The 19,426-nt window shown below is 31.0% G+C and overlaps 1 protein-coding gene and 1 long non-coding RNA gene across 2 annotated transcripts; one reads left to right on the top strand and one right to left on the bottom strand.

Annotated features, from left to right (window-relative positions):
* Window positions 1-1,180: 1,180 nt before the first annotated feature.
* Window positions 1,181-3,122, bottom strand: LOC146896304 (uncharacterized). Its single transcript, XM_085732827.1, has 4 exons — window positions 2,999-3,122; window positions 2,820-2,883; window positions 1,624-1,701; window positions 1,181-1,449 (listed from the first exon to the last, which is right to left on the bottom strand). Exons 1-4 carry the CDS (start codon window positions 3,002-3,004, stop codon window positions 1,292-1,294), a joined length of 306 nt encoding a protein of 101 aa, XP_085588953.1. The 5' UTR covers window positions 3,005-3,122; the 3' UTR covers window positions 1,181-1,291.
* A 3,753-nt stretch (window positions 3,123-6,875) lies between these two features.
* On the top strand, window positions 6,876-8,865 carry LOC146896303 (uncharacterized). Its single transcript, XR_015021820.1, has 3 exons — window positions 6,876-7,950; window positions 8,190-8,231; window positions 8,315-8,865. It is a non-coding gene; the product is annotated as an uncharacterized LOC146896303 (long non-coding RNA).
* Window positions 8,866-19,426: the final 10,561 nt, after the last annotated feature.

Below are 19,426 nucleotides of genomic sequence, written 5' to 3'. Positions count from 1 at the left end.
GAAGTAAAAAGTAATAGAATTCATCCCAGTTGAATCCAAATCGAAGTTTATGTAAAATGAAAGTAAAATGAATTGCTCAAAAGAAACAAGTAAATTGAAAGGATATTTAAGAACATGAACTTAAATTGCATTGATTGAATGTAAATTGGTACACATATTCATACATTGCCACTTGTGACTCGTTTCTCTCTTCCATGCGGATAATTTGAGTGCAAGTTTTTGTATGATTGGATTGTGACCCTTTTCTCTTGCGGGAAACTACTATTTATACTAATAGAAATAACTACCTGCGTTCGAATTTAAAATTACAACTGCTATAAACGAACAACACTTATCCATTCAATTTGAATTTCGAATATGTGCACCTTTGGAAATACCCGTTTGCTTGACCTTATCTGAAACAAACCGCCCTTCGATGCCTATATATGTCGATTTGAAACACGCGCTTCGAATATCTCCAGCAAGCTCAGCTTCGAAAATATATAAGGATAAGAGAACATTCTTCATTTCTTTTGATTATAAGGTCAATGGTTTGACTGCATTTAAGATAGCCTTTAAAAATATTGGCTAACACCGTGGTGGCTGTTCATCGACAATGATTTGAAACCCATAAATATATTTTCATTTATACATAAAAATATGGGACATATATTTATCACTAATAAACATAAAAAACATGTGACACATATTTGTCATCACTGCGTAAAATAAAATACTGACATATTTAAAAATTCACAGAATAAAGAATTTTTATCGACAAATAAAAAAAATTGAGATTGAAAAATAATAGTCTATCATTAATTGATGCACTCCACCGGTTAACACACTAGTTCAATATATTTCCAAATTTACTTTGAGACATTATACATTGGATTTGAATCGAATTGTGTCTACACAAGTAAAAGAAATGACGTGTAACTAGATAAAATTCAAGATTTTTGCACCTCAGTTTCAATTTGTTTCAAACTGTGTTTGGTTGTTAGGCTATAGAAGATGGCTTGAAGCCCTTTTTGGTTTCTGAACAATTTTTTCGAGAGTTAGTAGATTCAACCTTAGAGTTGAGTTGGTAAATTGGATGAGGAATGCCTCTACGTTGGTTGATCAATTCCGGTGTAGTTGCAAAAAGGAAACCTTTATGCAAAAAGGAATGCCTCTACGTTGGTTGAACAATGTGTCATACTTAATACCAACAATATCAATTTTAAAGAGAAAGACTATTTTCATGAACGTGATAAAATATGGAGAGAAAAAAATGCAATCGAATCTTTATGCATAAGCATAATCTCCAACGTCAATTCTTCTTCTTCTTCTTCCACTCTTCCGGTCGCGGCCTTTTTCTCGGTAAAATATTGTTTTTTAAAACCTTGTCTGTCATTAGGACATCTCCGGCAACCTCTTGCACTTTCATTCCAGGTGCAGCAAGAAGAGAATCTGTCAAAGTCGATTTTCCTACAAAGTTCAGACACAACAATCGTTAGTTTTTCACATAGAAAATAGTCCTCAATCATAACATGACAAAATGTTAGAATTCACTCAATAAAAAAGCTAATCAGTTGTATGAAAAATGATTCAACATTATTATCATTTGCAAAAGAGAGTTTCTGGTGGACTTAATAGCGATACCTTGTTCAGCTTCATCAAGAACCTTTACTACATTAATTCCAGCAGCAGCTATAAGGTAATCTGTGAAAGTCGATTTTCCTGCAATTTCAGACACAACAATCATTATTTTCTCACACGGAAAATAGTCTTCAATCATAACATGACAAAATGTTAGAATTCACTCAGATAAAAAAGCTAATCAGTTGTATGAAAAATAATTATTATCATTTGAAAAACAAAAATTATAATTATTGAAATAAATAGTATGAATTGCATTCACTTTCGGTCCCTATATTCGTTTTCATATGAGTTATTTGGAGGAACTAAGAGCCCGTTTGTTTGGGTTTTTTTTAAAAAAAAAAATCTATTTTTTCAACTAAAAAATCACATTTTTTTATTTTTGTAGTGTTTGTTTCAAATTTTTTAAAAATCCATTTTGTTAAAGCTGAAACAGAACATATTCAAAAGCTTGGTAAACAAAGAACTCAAGTGTAAGAGTTTCAAATCTTAAAAAATGTTTTTTATGTTAGTAAACAAACATAGGGCCCGTTTGTTACGGATTAAAATAAAAGTGATTTTGATATAAAATAATTTAGAGATTATATTTTAGAGATTATATGAAAAATCAGAATCTATTTTGCGTTTGTTTACTGTAATAAAAATCACTTTTTTTAAACAAATAATCTAGTTTGTTTGGATACAACTATATAAAAGGGATTTTTTTGTTACAAAATTAGTTCAATCTTTTAAATTATATTTTCTCTCTCCACTAAAAAAAATCTATTTTATTTTAAGCTGCTCCTAACAGCTTCTCATTTGAAGCTGTTTTTAGATTATTTTTAGATTCTGATTTTTTTTAAAATCTGTAACAAACGGATACAATACTCTTAAAAGTGATTATTTTTTTAAAATAAGTGATATTTTTCTTAAAAAAAACTATAACAAACGGGCTCATAAATAGCTTTAGATTTTTTTTAAAAATCTCTAAAAAAAACAATCTCTAGATTCTTTTTATTCAAAGCTTATGAAAAAATGTCATAAGCTGTTTCTATAAATTATCCCAAACAGTCTCGCAAAACTTATGGCAGTATATACACTCAAATAAGCCTAATCCACACAGACCCTAAACTTGAAATTGAAAAGGAAACTTTATAAATTATGACAGTAATATGAATTTAATAACAAGAAAATAAATTCTGAATCAAACCAAAGCATACCAGGAGCCTCATCAGAATGAATAGTAAAAACTCGACCCTGATCATCTAAAACCCTCCACTGCAACTATAAACACACAAAACAAAACAAAACAATATTCATATTCATATCCATATTCATTTTGTAACCAAAAAAAAATATCCATATTCATTCAATTCAAACAACATGGAGTCTAACTTACCGACATGGAGTCTTTCTTATAATCTACACACGAAAAGAGTGTTGTTGAGAACTGAAAGATGAAAGATAAAAGAGTGTGATAGGTTTTTATTGTTAGGGTTACCGCAACGCTAAACACTACAAGTTTTTAAAGGCAAGTCCCCCAATATTTTTAAGATCCCCTGAAGCATCTATTCTCTTCTATTCTCTATCTATTCTCTAATTACGAAACTTAATGTCTACCAAAAATACAATATTACTTCTTCTTAATTTTTTGACACATCATCAAAATTATACCCATTTGTGTCTTTTCCATCAACTTCCCCCTACTTTTTCTCTCTTAAAAACAAATTAAAACAAACTCATTCGATAAAACACACTAACTTAATCTTTTTTTAAACAACAAACAAACTTATTCTTAATCTCAATCAAAACAAATTTTCCTTTAATTCAACTTCTAAATATCAAAAGAGTTAAAAAAAATTACAATCTTCTAGAGTATTCTCTAATTCTCTATTCTCTAATTATAAAATTAATGTCTACCAAAAATACAATCTTACCCTTTCTTAATTTTTTGACACGTCATCAAAATTATTTATGTCTTTTGCATCAATTTCCCCCTATTTTTTCTCTCCTAAAAATAAATTAAAACAAACTCACTCGATAAAACACACTAACTTAATCTTTTTCTAAAGAACAAATAAACTTAATCTTAATCCCAATCAAAACAAATTTTCTTATAATTCAACTTTTAAATATGTAAAGAGTTAAAAAAAAATTACAAAATATTTGCCTTTGTTTTTTCTTTATCTTTTTTTTTGACAAGAAAAATTATATTAAATAAAAAGAAATAGATAAAGAGACTGAGGGCATTATACCTGACTTAGGTACAACCTAAAACAGGGATACCACATAATAAATCAGATCAAGTGTATCGACCCAAACCTATCGTAACAAAAATTCACTAATCAACAAGCGAACCCGTACACGGGCACGAAACCAGGTCACAAAAAAAATATGAAAAGTGAACCTCTACGAAAAACAATTAATGGATCGACTGTCAGCACAATATCAAAATCCAAGTGCCAACAACTCCATGAAAAAATTAAATAGCATAAAAGCTCTTTCAAGCTTGAAGAACCAGAGTGTAGAAAAACAAGACACTTTGAAACCAGATCTCAACATATTTGGAAACAACAGAGAAGCAAAGAAACCAGGCTACCATGTCATATTATAATTTTTTTTATTGTTGTAGAATATTAATTATTATATATATAGAAAGATGACTCTAAAAAACACTGAAAACATGATAAATGAGTCACTAAATGATATTGTTGTACAATTCATACACGGGACTCATAACGACATCTTTATCACTAGACATGACAACAAAGCCCATACCCGTGGTTACTCGCCCGAACCAAACCCAATTTGACGGGTTTTCCCCGCTTTGACTGGGTTTGGATATGAGTTTGGGTTTTCCTCGATTTTAAAACACGGGTATGGGACGGGTAACGGGTATATACGTACCCACCCCGAACCTATACTCAAACCCGTCCTGAATGCAGAAAATTACTTTATGTTGATATGCCATGTTATTTTGTTTGATAATTGTTGTGTTATAAAAACTATCATTGATATTTTAAGGAGCAACTAAATCAATCGGTCTAACAAATATTAAAGTGAGCATATTTCTAGATAATGCATTACAACATTTCTCTAGGAATTGCAAAAAAAACTTCTATTTTTTATTAAAAAATTATTCAACGTAGGGACGGGGATGGGGCGGGGATACCCGAACCCATCGGGGGCGGGGATGGGGTTCAATTTCTCATCCCCGTTGGATATTGGTAGGGTAACAGGTAAATATATGAGAATCAGGTATGGAGACGGGGAATGTAAAACCTGTCCCCACTCCTCCCATTGCCATGCCTTTTTATCACTAATGAAATCTTTACTATTTTAAACATTTCTACATTTTTTTAATTTACCGCTTCATAATATTTAATAACAACTATTTCAATGATTTTATCATGGACAAACTACACTAACATCCCTTAAGGTCTTCTTAAATAACATAAACACCCGCTCTATTTTTTAACTAAACACTAATCTCCCTTTTTTTTATCAAATTGACAAGCACTTCTCTTATAATATAACACTGTTTAAACTTTGTAAATTTGATCCATTTATTTTGAGAAATTAACTTCTTCATACGAGTATGAACTCATTTAATTTTCGACCATTTTTATTTCCATTTTTCACTTGGTGATTTTTCTCAACTTATTGTTCCTCAGTCAATGTGGTTTAATTTTTAAATGGATATATCGAAGATGATTTTATTTTCATTGATCAACCACAATGTCCATCCATCAAAAGTCTTCTCAATTTTGCATTCTCCTTTGATCTCTTCTGTAATTGCCGATGTTTGATTTTATTTGGTAGTAAAAACAAATGTTGTTATAGTTTCTCCATTGCGAATAAAAACCTCATTTAACTTAATTTTGAAAAGAGAAGACATATACAAACAAATCAAGAAAAAAAACATCATTTAACTTTATTGTGAAAAGATAAAACAGATACAAACAAACCAAAGTAATTGAAATTAAATTGAATATTAACAAAGTTATTGAAATGGATAAAATGAGGGGAGATTGATTTGTTTGGAAAATAATAAGTGTTGTTGGTGTTATTTAAGAAAATCTCAAGGGAAGTCAAATTAATTTTCCCTTTTATCATTAGCCATCTTTATCATTAGTTTTTTCTGATTTTCTCAATTCATACAGTATTGCAATGCGCTTTGATGTATAGCCCCCCATCTTGAATTAACCCGTGCGGAGCATGGGCCCGTGCTTACCACGGGTTTGTTGCTAGTTCTTTTTGAATAAGAGACCATTTAAATACATATCTGATAATTATTTATTGGATGTATATTAAAAAAAAAAAACGTACGTCAACCCCCGGATTGTGTATTTGTGAGACCTTAGAAATATTGATAATGGAGGCCTAAATAGAAACGTTTAATTTTGTATGAGTGAATAATCAATTACTTCTTTGAAATTGTAACTTTCGTCAACCCTGACAAAAAAAAAAGAATGTTTTATAAATAATTCATCACATAAAAAATGTTTATTTATAATCAAGTATAATAAAAAGAACAAAATATATTTTAGTTTAATAAAAAATATAATATTATTTAAGGATATTTTAATTAAAAAGAATTTGTGTTTTATTTCTACAAAAATAGGACATATGAAGAGCAAGGCAGCAAGCAATTGGCATAGGCTAAGGACGTTTTCTTAATCTCCCAGGTGCACAAGTTCACTGCTAATTGTTTTAAGAACATCTCTTTCTATATATGTTACAAGACGGTCATTTAACCATGGATCCGCCATCTTGTTATATAGTAAAATCTCTTGGTTGCGTCTAGTACCTAAAAAGAGATTTTTTACATAGAAATATCAGACCAAAGACCTCACTCTTAACCTATAGCCTATTATCTTAACAAGCTACGAATATAACTCAGTTTTCAATGAGAATCTCTAAGATTATCTTTTAAGGGAAGGTTGTAAAAAATAGCAAGTCAAAATGTACAATGCTACAGCCTACATCAGATACTAAAAAACGCAATGCTAGGAAGTGTTGCGCTATACCAGCATCTATGGTGGCTGTATTGATGATTATAGAGTCTCAAAATTGCATTATTCTTTATTCCTATTAATAACAAACACAAGCCAGTCCCATTCAAAGTAATATCTTATTTTAAAGAAATAATTATATTCAACTTGATGAAAGAGATTTAGCTTCCTTAATTGATTTTGGTTAAAGTGAATTGAAAGTAAAGTGATATACACTACAGTCATTATATTAGATTACGGCAATGTCAAATTCAAAATTATGAATCAATCAATTATACACTACAGTCATGACCTAACCTAACCAACCTAATCTAACCTAAGCAATCGATTTAAGCTGTGTAAAATTAATCATAAACCCAATCAATATTCAAGACATAAATAATTTTCTACCATATGAAAAAGAAGGAAAAAGAGAAATTATCTAAAATTTAGATGACCTAGAATTGATTATACTGCTGCCTGCAGCTGGTGTGATGGAGGACTCATGAGGGGTGATGAATGGAATTGCATATAACCAGACCAGAGAAGGGAAGGGAAGGGACGATATGGATTGATGGAATGAAAAGAAAACAGATCGCGTTGTTGCAGATGAGAAACAGAATGGTAACCAAAAAAAGATGAGAAACAGAATGGAAGGAATAGATGTGCGATGGAATGAAAAGAGGGAAGGTTAGGCAACGCGTTTTTACCTTTGTTTTCTGCATAATAAGAAAAAAAAAATTGGGCCTGGGCTGGTGTGGCACTTGCCACAGCAGGCCCAGGCCAGGTCCGCCCCTGAGAGAAATGCAAAAATGCTAATGGAAGGAATCGAATCGAACTAATAACAGTGATGAAAATAGTTGCTGGTACTTACCACTAGGTTTGTGTTTATGCATGCTTATTCTGTTTTCTTAATTAATATACGTGTTTGGAACCCACTTGTTTTTTTGTATGTATTTTTTTACTGGTACATGAGAACTCATACACACACATGGAGCATGGAGTAGTAAGAGTTCAAATTCCGATCACAACATCTCATACATAAAGAAGTAACCGTTTGAACCCCGGTCACGAGATTCAACATAATGACTTAAGCATTTTTGCTATAGAATTTATAAGAACAAAACAATAATGACTTTCATAACATTATAGTTTACCCTTAAAAAAAAATATTATAGCATATAGTTACATGGGCCAATAAAGCTTATATTCTGGAATTGGGCCATTTGGATTAGAATAATTACCATTAAGGTGCAAGATCCTTGAGGTGCAAGTTTCGTAATGATAATTATTCTATGTTTGGTTCAAGCAAAGGGTTGCCTTGCCGTCATTCATTCATTGCGGTTTCAGACTTGAGGTATTTTCGTTCTTTTTAAATTCTAATTCATTTCATTCATAGTTCATTATGTTCAGTAGGGTTTGTGTTTATGCTTCTTCTGTTTTCTTAATTTCTGTTTTCTTAATTAATATACGTGTTTGGAACCACCTTGTCCGGTTCCCTTCTAAACAAACAAATACTTAGTCACACAATCAATAATTTATCTCTATGTCATTGATTTGTAACTTATAATAGTTGTGTTCCATTGAAATTCAAAGGAACGTTGCCAAGATCAGATCATCTCAGAAGCACACAAATGGGTAAATCAAATAAAATCACCTCTTTTTCTTTTTTCTAACTTACTTCACCTTTAGGGTTTCTTATTTGATTATTAATAAAACAGGACGCCATACACAAACAAGAGTTGCTAGGAAGCAAAAAAGAGACAGCGGCATAAATGTACGCCCTAAGCAAAAAAAAAAAAAGCAGCAGCACAAACTCAAATGTATCCTCTAAGCGCTTGATGCACGAGGTCTTACTGTGGCAGCCACGTGTGAACTTCACATGGGCTATGGCAAGTTTTCTTGAAGTCTCTACAAAGTTTCACTAATTTGAATTCTTTTAGCTTTATATCAATCTTTACAGTGGGAGGCCATGATCTTGGCTCGGAAAACAATTTTGAGGGCCAAAAGAAAGCTACAAAGAAAGGAAGAGAAGGAGAAGAAGAAGATGGAGAGGGAAACAAAGGAAGCAAAAGAAAACGAGAAAATGAGAGAGGTGGGAATCATGTGTGTTAATGCGTAACTTATGCTGTTGGCTATGTGTAAGAGGAGTTTGACAGTTGACTCTATGGTGTAGAAAGACTAGATTTTCTATTGGCTATGTGGGAATTTTGTGTAATATTGCATGTTTGCTATTGTTAATCTTCAGTATTATAAACTAGATTTTCATTTGCATCCAGTTATTCTTGTTTTCTTGAACCTATCAACAAATTGGAAGTCTGAGAAATCATTCCAAAACAAGTTAAAAGTTGTAGTAGATGAAATTAAGATGTTAAAAGTGTCTCATTTTTTTGTTTTATGAATGGAATTGTTACCCTGAAGGTTGCTTTAAGCGATGACGTCTTCGCTTTTGTATTCTGGATCTGTGTGTTACTCGTGTGTGACTTTGTTTGTGTAGGGGCCTGGATCTGTGTGTTAATGGTGTGTGACTTTGTTTGTGTAGGGGCGTGGCTGTTTTCTGTGTTTTGTTTGGTACATAGTGGTGTGTTTCTGTTCTGTGTTTTTTGAATAAAAGTGAGTCTATGTTATTAGCTTCTATGGAGCACGAAGCAAATCATAGGAACCAGCAGCGTACATGCAACACATATAGATACCGTAAAGTTTAAGAAAATGTAATTGATTGAATATAAGCACATAATGATCGAATTTAAGCACATGTGTCGTTGGTGTTGGACATTAGACACATTTTCAATTTGAAGTATGTTCTATAGATTGTCATTGTCCAATCCAAACATCTATAATTGTGTATGTTTCGATGAATTGTGTATGTTTCGATGAACGACGAGTTTGAAAAAATCAGTGACTTTGTTGAAATTTCAAAGTATGCATCTAATTCGGGAATTTAAGAGCAACCCTTTATATGAATGGGTTTAAAGCTAACAAAATGTGAGTCTTGTATACGCGTCTAAAGTCAGACATACTTGAAGGTTTTGTGCTTATATTTGGGACATGATTTTGGAGGGTAGGGGTGAGTTTATTGACAAAATACATACTAAGTAAGGAGTTTAGATTGGACTAAAAAATGAGAAACAACCACTATAAATTATGTAGATTGAAGCAATTTGACTATAAACAAAAAGAGATCGTTATAAATCGAAGAATTAATGCAAAATTGTACCTGTAAGTTTTACCATAATCATCAGAGAGACAGGTTTACTAAATAAAAAATTTAGTAAACTTTTTGGAGACATGAACAAAATGTATCACTTTTATGTTACATGAATAATGTGATAACTTAAAATTAAATTAGTGAATACTGAAGTGTATAAATGAACTACTGGTGTGATTGGTTTGGCTATTAAGGCACAAACTAGCAAAACCAAGAGCAATAAAATACATGAGCAAGTTCAGAAACCAGAAATGGAAAACAAATTAGTTGCATAGAAACTATCAATGTATTTCCAAACTCATTCAAATTTGACGCAGAACCTAAGCAGAGATCATAATGCAAGAGCTAATATACATAAACCAATCAAATGATCAGGAACTTTTATGTATCCAAACCAATTTAGTTTTTATATGTGAACAATTTTGAGAAGGTTTCAAATGCAACAACATCAAAGGAGGCTTGAGATTCTCTTGTGAAGTACTAGATTGGTGGAGATGGAGGCAGCAGAAAAAACATCAACCTATTTCACATGACTATTGTCCATCACTGATTGTATGATAGTGGAAAAGGTTACACGTAATTACGAAGTCAACCTGATCACATTGTTGTGGCCATCGAAGAATCAAAGAATGTAAATAATTTGAAGATTGAAGAGCTACAAAGCTCTTTGGAAGCTCATGAAATTCAAATAATAAAAAGTTTCGGAACTGTATACCAAGCTCTTCAAGAACTTGTTTCTAGAGGAGGTGGTGATGATGAGAAGTGAAAGGGAAAGTACTAACAAAAAGTACCTCTTTTTTTCTTTCTTTCTTTGATGTTTTGTTTTGTTTGATGTATGCATGCATTTGATCAAATAACCAACCTCAGTCACTCGTTACTATTACTATACATAAATAAACAGAATTGACTTATTTGCAAAATAGTCAACTTAAGGAGAGAGAGCTCCATAAAGGGACGCCCTTTCTTTATATGCCAACCAGAGAGCTCAAGTTTCATCCAAGATTACCTAAGGCAAGTTGCTTCCGGTACAAGTTTCACAATTTTAGTTACTTTCTATCTGCATATTTTAATTCTTTAGTATCACTGTCTCTTAACCAACAGACATCATTCGCGAAGAGGGTCAAAATGGCGGCTGAATTTTTGGCTTCTTTATATGGAAGCGATTCAGGGGAGGATATGGCTACTGGCTACTGATATGGACCAAGGACTAGCTGTTGAAGGAAAGAGCAAAGAAGAAGAAAGAGAGGCTCCAGAGAAAGGGAAAGATGAGTAGTTACTCAACTACTACTGATTTAGGTTGGAATCATGTGTTTTGCTTTTTTGGTGTATTATGTTGTTCGATTCCAGTTCTTGACTATGTTTTGCTAACCTTTGTGGCACATGTTGTGCTTCAAGATTAGTTCTCATGCTTGGATTTCTTTAATAATTACCCCTTTTATTCTAAAGCATAGAGCAAATTTTTATTTGTCTATCTACGATTTCTTTTCGCGAAATTTAGCGGTGTGATAAAGTTTCCTACATTTTGTGATTGAAGGGGGAAAATGTGTATCTAGCTTTTGAATTAAATTTTTTGAAGCATAATCCAGTTGTTTGCCATGGTAGCATAATCCTCTTATTTTATAATACTCTCATTGTAGAAATTTTCAATTCTCACCTTACACATCTTGTGTTAGGATTTATTTGTTGGTTGTTATATATATTCTCCTTTTTGGCTTAAAAAAAATCCCTGAAGGCCCTCTTTGATTCATCTAATGGATATACCTTGTTGAAGTTTCATGTGTGTTTAAAGCAGAAGTTTCTATGACCATTCATGAAGCATGTAATATCACTATTCAATTGTGTTTATAGCTATTTACTTAGAAATATTAAAGTTTTTTTTAATCAACCTGTTAAGCAAACATTCAAACTATGTTGTTGGCTTAACTGTTTTTCCAAATCAGTTACAGCACTTCATCTTAAATTATGTCGTTGGCTTTGCTGATTAGCAGGAAATAAATCAGTTACAGCACCTAAAATTATGTTCATAACCTCAATTCTTTCTCTTTATCTGCAAACTGCAATGTTACTAAACTAACTCTCTTTCTCTATTTGTTTTATGCACATCCAGCAAATAAGTTTTTTGAATGCCATATTTGTAAAAGAGAATGCAATGATTAATGTTTATGAATAGCAAGATGAAGCTTACATTATTAATTGATGATGAGTCTACTTTAGTCAAAACTGGTTCAATTCGTTCAACTATTGCCCTCTCAACCTCTGCCACAAAAGATAGTGACCCTAAGCTCGTATATATGATATACGCTTATGTTAAGCTGCAAATTAAATTGTTTATCTAAATAGGACCTAAATATTTCTGAATCTTGATAACATAAAACCTTAATCACCATATGGTTCTAGTTGAAATACAGGAAAGTTTAATAAGACGTGTTTGCTTTTGATTAATGGAAACCATAATATGCATTAGTATGAAGAGACTAAGCTACTGAATGTAGATAAAGGTATGGAGCTGAAATGGATTTCTGTATACATTGGAGGAAATCAGTGTTGTTGGTTGCAGTTGCAGTTGCAGAAGTAATGGTTTGTTCAAATTACGCCACATAAAGTACAATAGCACCACTATAACCGCTATTTGACAACATTTTATTACTAAATAGTGTATTGCAGAACAATAACAGTTTGTTTCAAATTATTCTATGTTATAGTGCTATAGCGCCGCTGTTATTTGACAACATTGTAAGAAATTTTGCTGCCAAAGTCATAACGTTGAGTAGGATTTAATTCACACGATGACTTGAGTAAATAATACACAACTTTTAAATGTAGGGTTAAATAAGTTTTTATAGGGACAAAAAACTTATTTAACCCTTTAAATGTATACAAAACTGATCTGTTCCTGTTTGCCTTCATGGATGCTACGACAAAAGGCAAATTAGCCAAACCTTAAAAGTTAAAACATAATTAAAAAAAAACACTTATAAACAATAAATTGAAACAAGCAACATACATAACACAAGAAATGGAATACTTTTGACTTCATGCTTAAAGTATGCTCACCTAGACAGAAATAGGTGATTGGAAAAGCATGACTCCAAACATACAATTTAAATTTAACCATTACAAAATGACTCCAAATTCGACCACGTCTATTTTTTTAATTGCCTCTCTCTCTATCATGTTTTCTCCCTTCTCATTTTACTAAACCATTGTTCTTTATATATAAAAATAAAAAGTGGCAGAAGCCTTTGGTATTTTCTATTGTTTCCCACAAAATTCTTAATCCAATCGAGTACTACTACTTAGAGGCATGGTCGGTCCTAATACAATCAATAAATTTGTGCCTTTGAATTATTCAAATGTCTTTCTTTCTATATTTTTTGTTGCAAATTTTTTTTACATAAATAAGGTCTTTCTTTCTATATTTTTTGTTGCAAAAAATTTGTACATAAATAAGATTCTCGAAAAAATATTTTGAATAAATTTAATGATAGCAAGTTAAAAAGAAATATATGTATGTACTACAAACTACCAAGTAAAATAATAATTTTGGTGTCCCTAAAAAAGCGGTGCCCTGGGCAGCACGACCCTCCCGCCCATGCTCAGGGTCACCCCTGCTTAGAGGCATATCCTTTTGTATGAATAGGGTAGCAATGGCTATCCGGAAAAAAAAAAAAGGTTTAGTAGTTTTTTTAATTGAAAAAAGGTTTAGTAGATATATAGTATAAACGTTTTGTTTTTTTGAGTAAATAGTATGATCTATCTATTTGCTTAGATATATTTGCCTTTTCAAACAATTATTAAGTTTCTCTCTTTTCTTATTTTTCTCTTATTTCAAATAATACTTCTATTTTTCACCTCTTTTTCTATTCTCGCACTCTCTTTTATTTACTTCTCTCTTCACAATTTCTCTTGAGAATCAAATATGCATAGTGTGGTGAGAAGCTATAATATTTCAAACAATACTTCTATTTTTCACCTCTTTTTCTATTCTTGCACTCTCTTTTATTTACTTCTCTCTTCACAATTTCTATTGAGAATCAAATATGCATGGTGAGAAGCTATAATATTAGTATGTATAAGTTAGTATATATAACTTCTTTAGTTTTCTCTTTGGAACATTTATCCCCATTATTTAACCTACATATTTTAGTTTTTAAATAATTATAATTGTTAATATTTATTAAGATAAAACTCCAAAACAAAATAGATGTGACACGTTTCTTGCAAACAACATACTTTATTTATATCATGTCTTTTAAACTATTGATAATTTGATTCTTTTTTTATTCTTTAAATGTGGTTGAGTTCTACTCTTATAAATGACTATGATAATTTTTTTATTTCCTTATTTATTAAATTTACACTTTTACTATACGTTGAGTTTAATATTCAAAGGTTAAATATGTTTCTCGTGTTTGTAAAATTTTATTTTTTTCGTCCCCAATGAAAATTTTCATAAGCAAACTCATACCATAACTTTTGTGAAGCCGAAAGTGAAGATTCTCCAGCCTGGAGAAATTCCAGTCGGCACTCCACCAGATTTCGTAGCTTCAGAGGAAGAGAGCTTTGATGATGAACTCAAGAATCGTGATCCTGATTATTGGGATGATGAAGAAAACCTACCTGCCACTTATTATGAGAACGATGATGAACTTGCAGAGGGCCCAAAAGAAGAGTATCCACAATATGTTCTTGAGGACGATGATGAAGAGGAGTACGGATCTGGATCCGACTGAATGCATAGAGTTTGAAGATTGAAGTGAATACAACACAGTATATATATGTGTGTATATATATATATATATATATATATATATATATATATATATATATATATATATAGCTACAGTTTAAATTCCTCTAGGAAAGGAAAAAAAATTCCAATTAGGTTTTTTTTCTTCTGTTTTTTCCTCTATTTCCGTATTATCGTCTTTATATTTTCATCATTATTTAAAAAAAAATCATATTATGAAATTCCACTGTTATATATTCGCCAAAATGTTGTGCTATTAATCTTACTTTTTCCTTTTTTATTTATTTTTATATTCTAATCATTTAATTGTTTTATTAGTTGTTGTTATTTTTGGTTTTCTTTGTTATTATCATGTTCTGTCGTCAATGCCTCAGTGCATAAGAGGGAGAGTCTATAGTAGGCAATGCCAGTTTAATATTTCTTGTTTCATAATGAATTACTCGATTTTTATAAAACTCAAAATACAAAAGCTGAATGTTAAGGTTTCTTGTTTGTGAAAATTGTAGCTGTGAGTGTTTATTGTTATAATTAGTTCAGTGTCTTCTTCAAATTAGTAGTTTTCAATCTTATAATATTCTCCTATTTGGCTTAAAAAATCCCTGGAGGCCCTCTTTGATTCATCTAATGGATATACCTTGTTGGAGATTCATGTGCGTTTAAAGCAGAAGCTTCTATGATTGGCCATTCATGAAGCATGTAATATCCCTATTCAATTGTGTTTATAGCTATTTACTTAGAAGTATAATCATTCGACCTGAATTTTTGCATGTAATATCATTATTCAATTGTAAACAAAGCACCGACACAAACATTCATGAAGCATTCATGAAACCAACCTGTTAAACAAACATTCAAACACAATGAATGTAGGGTTAAATAAGTGTTTATAGGGACCAAAAACTTATTTAACCCTTAAATATATACAAAACTGATATGTTCTGTTTGCCTTCATGTATGCTACGGCAAATGGAAAATTAGCCAAACCTTAAAACATAATTAAAAAAAAAACTTATAAAAATAAATTGAAACAAGCAACACACATAACACAAGAAATGGAATACTTTTGACTTCATGCTTAAAGTATGCTCACCTAGACAGAAATAGGTGATTAGAAAAGCATGACTCCAAACATACAATTTAAATTTAACCATTACAAAATGACTCCAAATTCAACCACATCTATTTTTTTAATTGCCTCTCTCTCTCTCTATCACGTTTTCTCCCTTCTCATTTTACTAAACCATTGTTCTTTATATATAAAAATAAAAAGTGGCAGAAGCCTTTGGTATTTTCTATTGTTTCCCACAAAACTCTTAATAAAATCGAGTACTACTGCTTAGAGGCATGGTCGGTCCTAATATTTTTGATGCACTATGCAAATCAATATAGTTGTGTCTTTGAATTATTCAAATGTCTTTCTTTCTATATTTTTTGTTGCAAAAAATTTGTACATAAATAAGATTCTCGAAAAATTATTTTCAATAAAATTAATGATAGCAAGTTAAAAAAGAAATATATGATGTACTACAAACTAACAAGTAAAATAATAATGGTCAAATGCATCTAAAGGTCCTTTAAGTTTTTCGTTTTTCCCAAAGTGGTCCTTTAAGTTTCAAAAGTCACAAACAAGTCCTTTAAGTTTCAAAAGTCCCAAACAAGTCCTGCCCATGCTCAGGGCCACCCCTGCTTAGAGGCACATCCTTTTGTATGAATGGGGTAGCAATGGCTATCCGGAAGAAGAAAAAAAAAAGGTTTAGTAGTTATTTTTATTTGAAAAAAGGTTTGATAGGTATTGTAAAGGTTTAGTAGATATATAGTATAATCGTTTTGTTTTTTCGAGTAAATAGTATGATCTATTTGCTTGGATATATTTGCCTTTTCAAACAATTGTTATGTTTCTCTCTTTTCTTATTTTTCTCTTATTTCAAACAATACTTTTATTTTTCACCTCTTTTTCTATTTTCTATTCTCGCACTCTCTTTCATTTACTTCTCTCTTCGTAATTTCTATTGAGAATCAAATACGCATAGTGTGGTGAGAAGCTATTATATTAGTATGTATAAGTTAGTATATATAACTTCTTTAGTTTTTTTTTTTTGAGTAAACTTATTTAGATTTTTCTTTGGAACATCTATCCTTATTATTTAATCTATATATTTTAGTTTTTAAATAATTATAACTGTTAATATTTATTAAGATAAAACTCCAAAACAAAATAGATATGACATGTTTCTTGCAAACAACATAATTTTTTTATATCAAGTCTTTTAAACTATTGATAATTTGATAATTTTTGTTTTATTCTTTAAATGTGGTTGAATTCAACTCTTATAAATGACTATGATAATTTTTTTATTTCCTTATTTATTAAATTTACACTTTTACTATATGTTGAGTTTAATATTCAAAGGTTAAATATGTTTCTCATCTCTATAAAAAATAAAAAAAAAATTGTCCCCAAAGAAAATTTTCATAAAAAAACTCATACAATAACTTTCGTCAAAATCAACATCTTTCTCTTGAAAATATTGCATCTTAATCCTCTTCTCAATTGGTACTCCATCTTCAATCGGGTTATGAATCGATGGTGTCCAACTAAGTTATATGAATTTCGTATTGTGAATTATCATTTTCCCTTTTTGTATTCAACAACTTTTATCAATGTATGTGTAAAATAGTACATAGATATATTTTAATCGGGACCAAACCAACCAAACAAATTGGAAATTTTATCAGTCAGATTCAGCCGTCCACAATGAATGGGAAATACTTGTTTGCCATACATTTCAATTGTAGTGAAACGTGTAGTAACTAACTTTTGACGTATACCTGTTGTGTGTGAACTTTGAATATGTAGCTATCTAAGCTTGACATATTGGTATGACATCAGGGCTTTAATTTAATGGGTTAATTATGTTTCTAGTCTCTATAAAATAGCGACCTTGTAAGTTTAGTCCCTACTTAATTTTAATAACATTTTTAGTCCCTAATTTTGTTTTTCTGCAATGAGTATTAGTCCCTACTCAATTCAAATTTGTTTAATTTATGCTTAAACTCTTAAATTTTTGAACAATTTTTTGCAGACATGTTTAGAACATTACTAAAAGTTCGTCCGCAAAAAATTATCGCAAAATTTGATTTCTACATCCAGATTTTATTACTTTTTATCTTTAACTTTTGTCGTTTTAAAAAATTCATATTTAATTCATTTCATGTCAGAAAATTCTAAATTTTAGTAAACGAACCTTTCATAGTGTTCTAATCTTGTCTCAAAAAAATCGTTAAAAAATTTAAGAGTTTAAGGATAATTAATCAAACTTTGTTTTAGCAGGGACTAAAATTATAAGTAAATTTTTTTTTATAGGGACTAAAAATGCTATTAAAATTAAGTAGGGGCTAAACTTACAAGGTCGCTATTTTATAGGGACTAGAAACATAATTAACCCTTGTTTAAAACTACCCGATTTTTGCGTGTGGTTGTTTTGGTAGGAAATCGTACAATACACATTTAGTAGCCACACGTGTTTTCAAATGTCGGCTTCAAAAGAGGAGTCATATTAAAGATTATTTTAAAAAATAAATAAATAAGAAAAGATTCTTCCTTATTTCATTTCCAATGTAAAAAAATATTTGATTTGACTTGATTTATTCCATTACTTTATTTTATTTGTTTTTTTATTTCCTTCGTGCGTGTGGCATAAATATACATGGTTTCCTTGAATAGGTTATATCAAGGCAAAATGTTCAAATGGAATTCAAGCTTATGTATAACTCTGCCTCCAAAATGGATATTTGATTTTCTCAATTTCTTCCTTGATTTTGATCACTTGGCTATGAACAGCAAGACATGCATACACATCTTCATCACTTCTCTTCATCTCATCACTCTTTTTATATATCTCGATTGTTTAATCAAAATGTTGAATGTTAATTACAACCAAAAAACTTTAATTCTGATAACAATGTCGTCCAAACCAGAGTCACATAATTCGCTCTCCTCCCAGGAGAACCGCGAATCAGTTCGTCCGTACCGATTCGCGGTACTTTCACGTACCAATTCATCAAAATTCATTGTTTAATTCTCCTAAATGGCGAACCGGTGTAAAGATGGAAGCCATGGCAGAACAAACGGTGGAAAGTACGCTTTTTGAGTCAGGAAGATGATGCGGTCCATAGAGTGATAGAAGAAAGGTCATTATAGCAATTAATGATGAGAAAAAGAATTAAAAAGTGTCTACACAGCACACTTTCAAATGCTTTGGTAAAGGAAAAACTCTCTTCACGTGATCTTTACCTTGGGAAAGTAAAATAAAATTAAAAAATAGATAGTCATTTCTATTTCTTTTTATTGTTTAATACATTAATTTGTAATTTCATTGTTTAATTAAATAAAAAAATTGTTGATAGTATAATTATTAGTATAACATACGTATATTACGAACCCGAGCGTACCGACTCTGTATACCCCTTGACGTACCGAATACTTGGTAGATTGCGAACCGCGTACCCGTATCACGTACCGAACGAATTGCGAATCTGGTGACTATGGTCCAAACAAGAACAAAATATAAGAAACTGGATTTTGCTTTGATCAAGAGCTAGCATTTCTATTTTGGCCCCAAAAATGCGCGTTGGGATGACTGTTGAACAACATTTTTTCGTGTTTTCAAAGGTTTTGGAAGATAACTCCTGAATGTTAAAAGCAATTAAGAGATCAAAAGAGCAACACTCGTGATCGAATAATTCGTTTTGAGTCCAATTAGGGAATAAATTAAAGTGAAGAAAAGAAAATGGTAAGAAAAATATGTTTCCCTCAACAACAGCAAAAAATGTAAATTGGATCGCGGGATATATGATGCAGAGTGTGTTTATAAT

The sequence above is a fragment of the Medicago sativa genome, chromosome 8 (assembly GCF_051527215.1).
Source record: "Medicago sativa cultivar Bolivia chromosome 8, Bolivia_mono, whole genome shotgun sequence".
In the NCBI taxonomy this organism is placed as follows: Eukaryota; Viridiplantae; Streptophyta; class Magnoliopsida; order Fabales; family Fabaceae; genus Medicago; species Medicago sativa.
Note: the sequence above shows the minus strand (reverse complement) of the source record. Positions and strands in the feature narration are given on the sequence as shown.

Coding starts and splice junctions, on each gene's coding strand:
- LOC146896304 (XM_085732827.1), bottom strand. Junction 1,702..2,819: donor TCATTCTGATGAGGCTCCTG/GTATGCTTTGGT, acceptor CTGAAATTGCAG/GAAAATCGACTTTCACAGAT. Junction 1,450..1,623: donor TCTTGATGAAGCTGAACAAG/GTATCGCTATTA, acceptor TGAACTTTGTAG/GAAAATCGACTTTGACAGAT.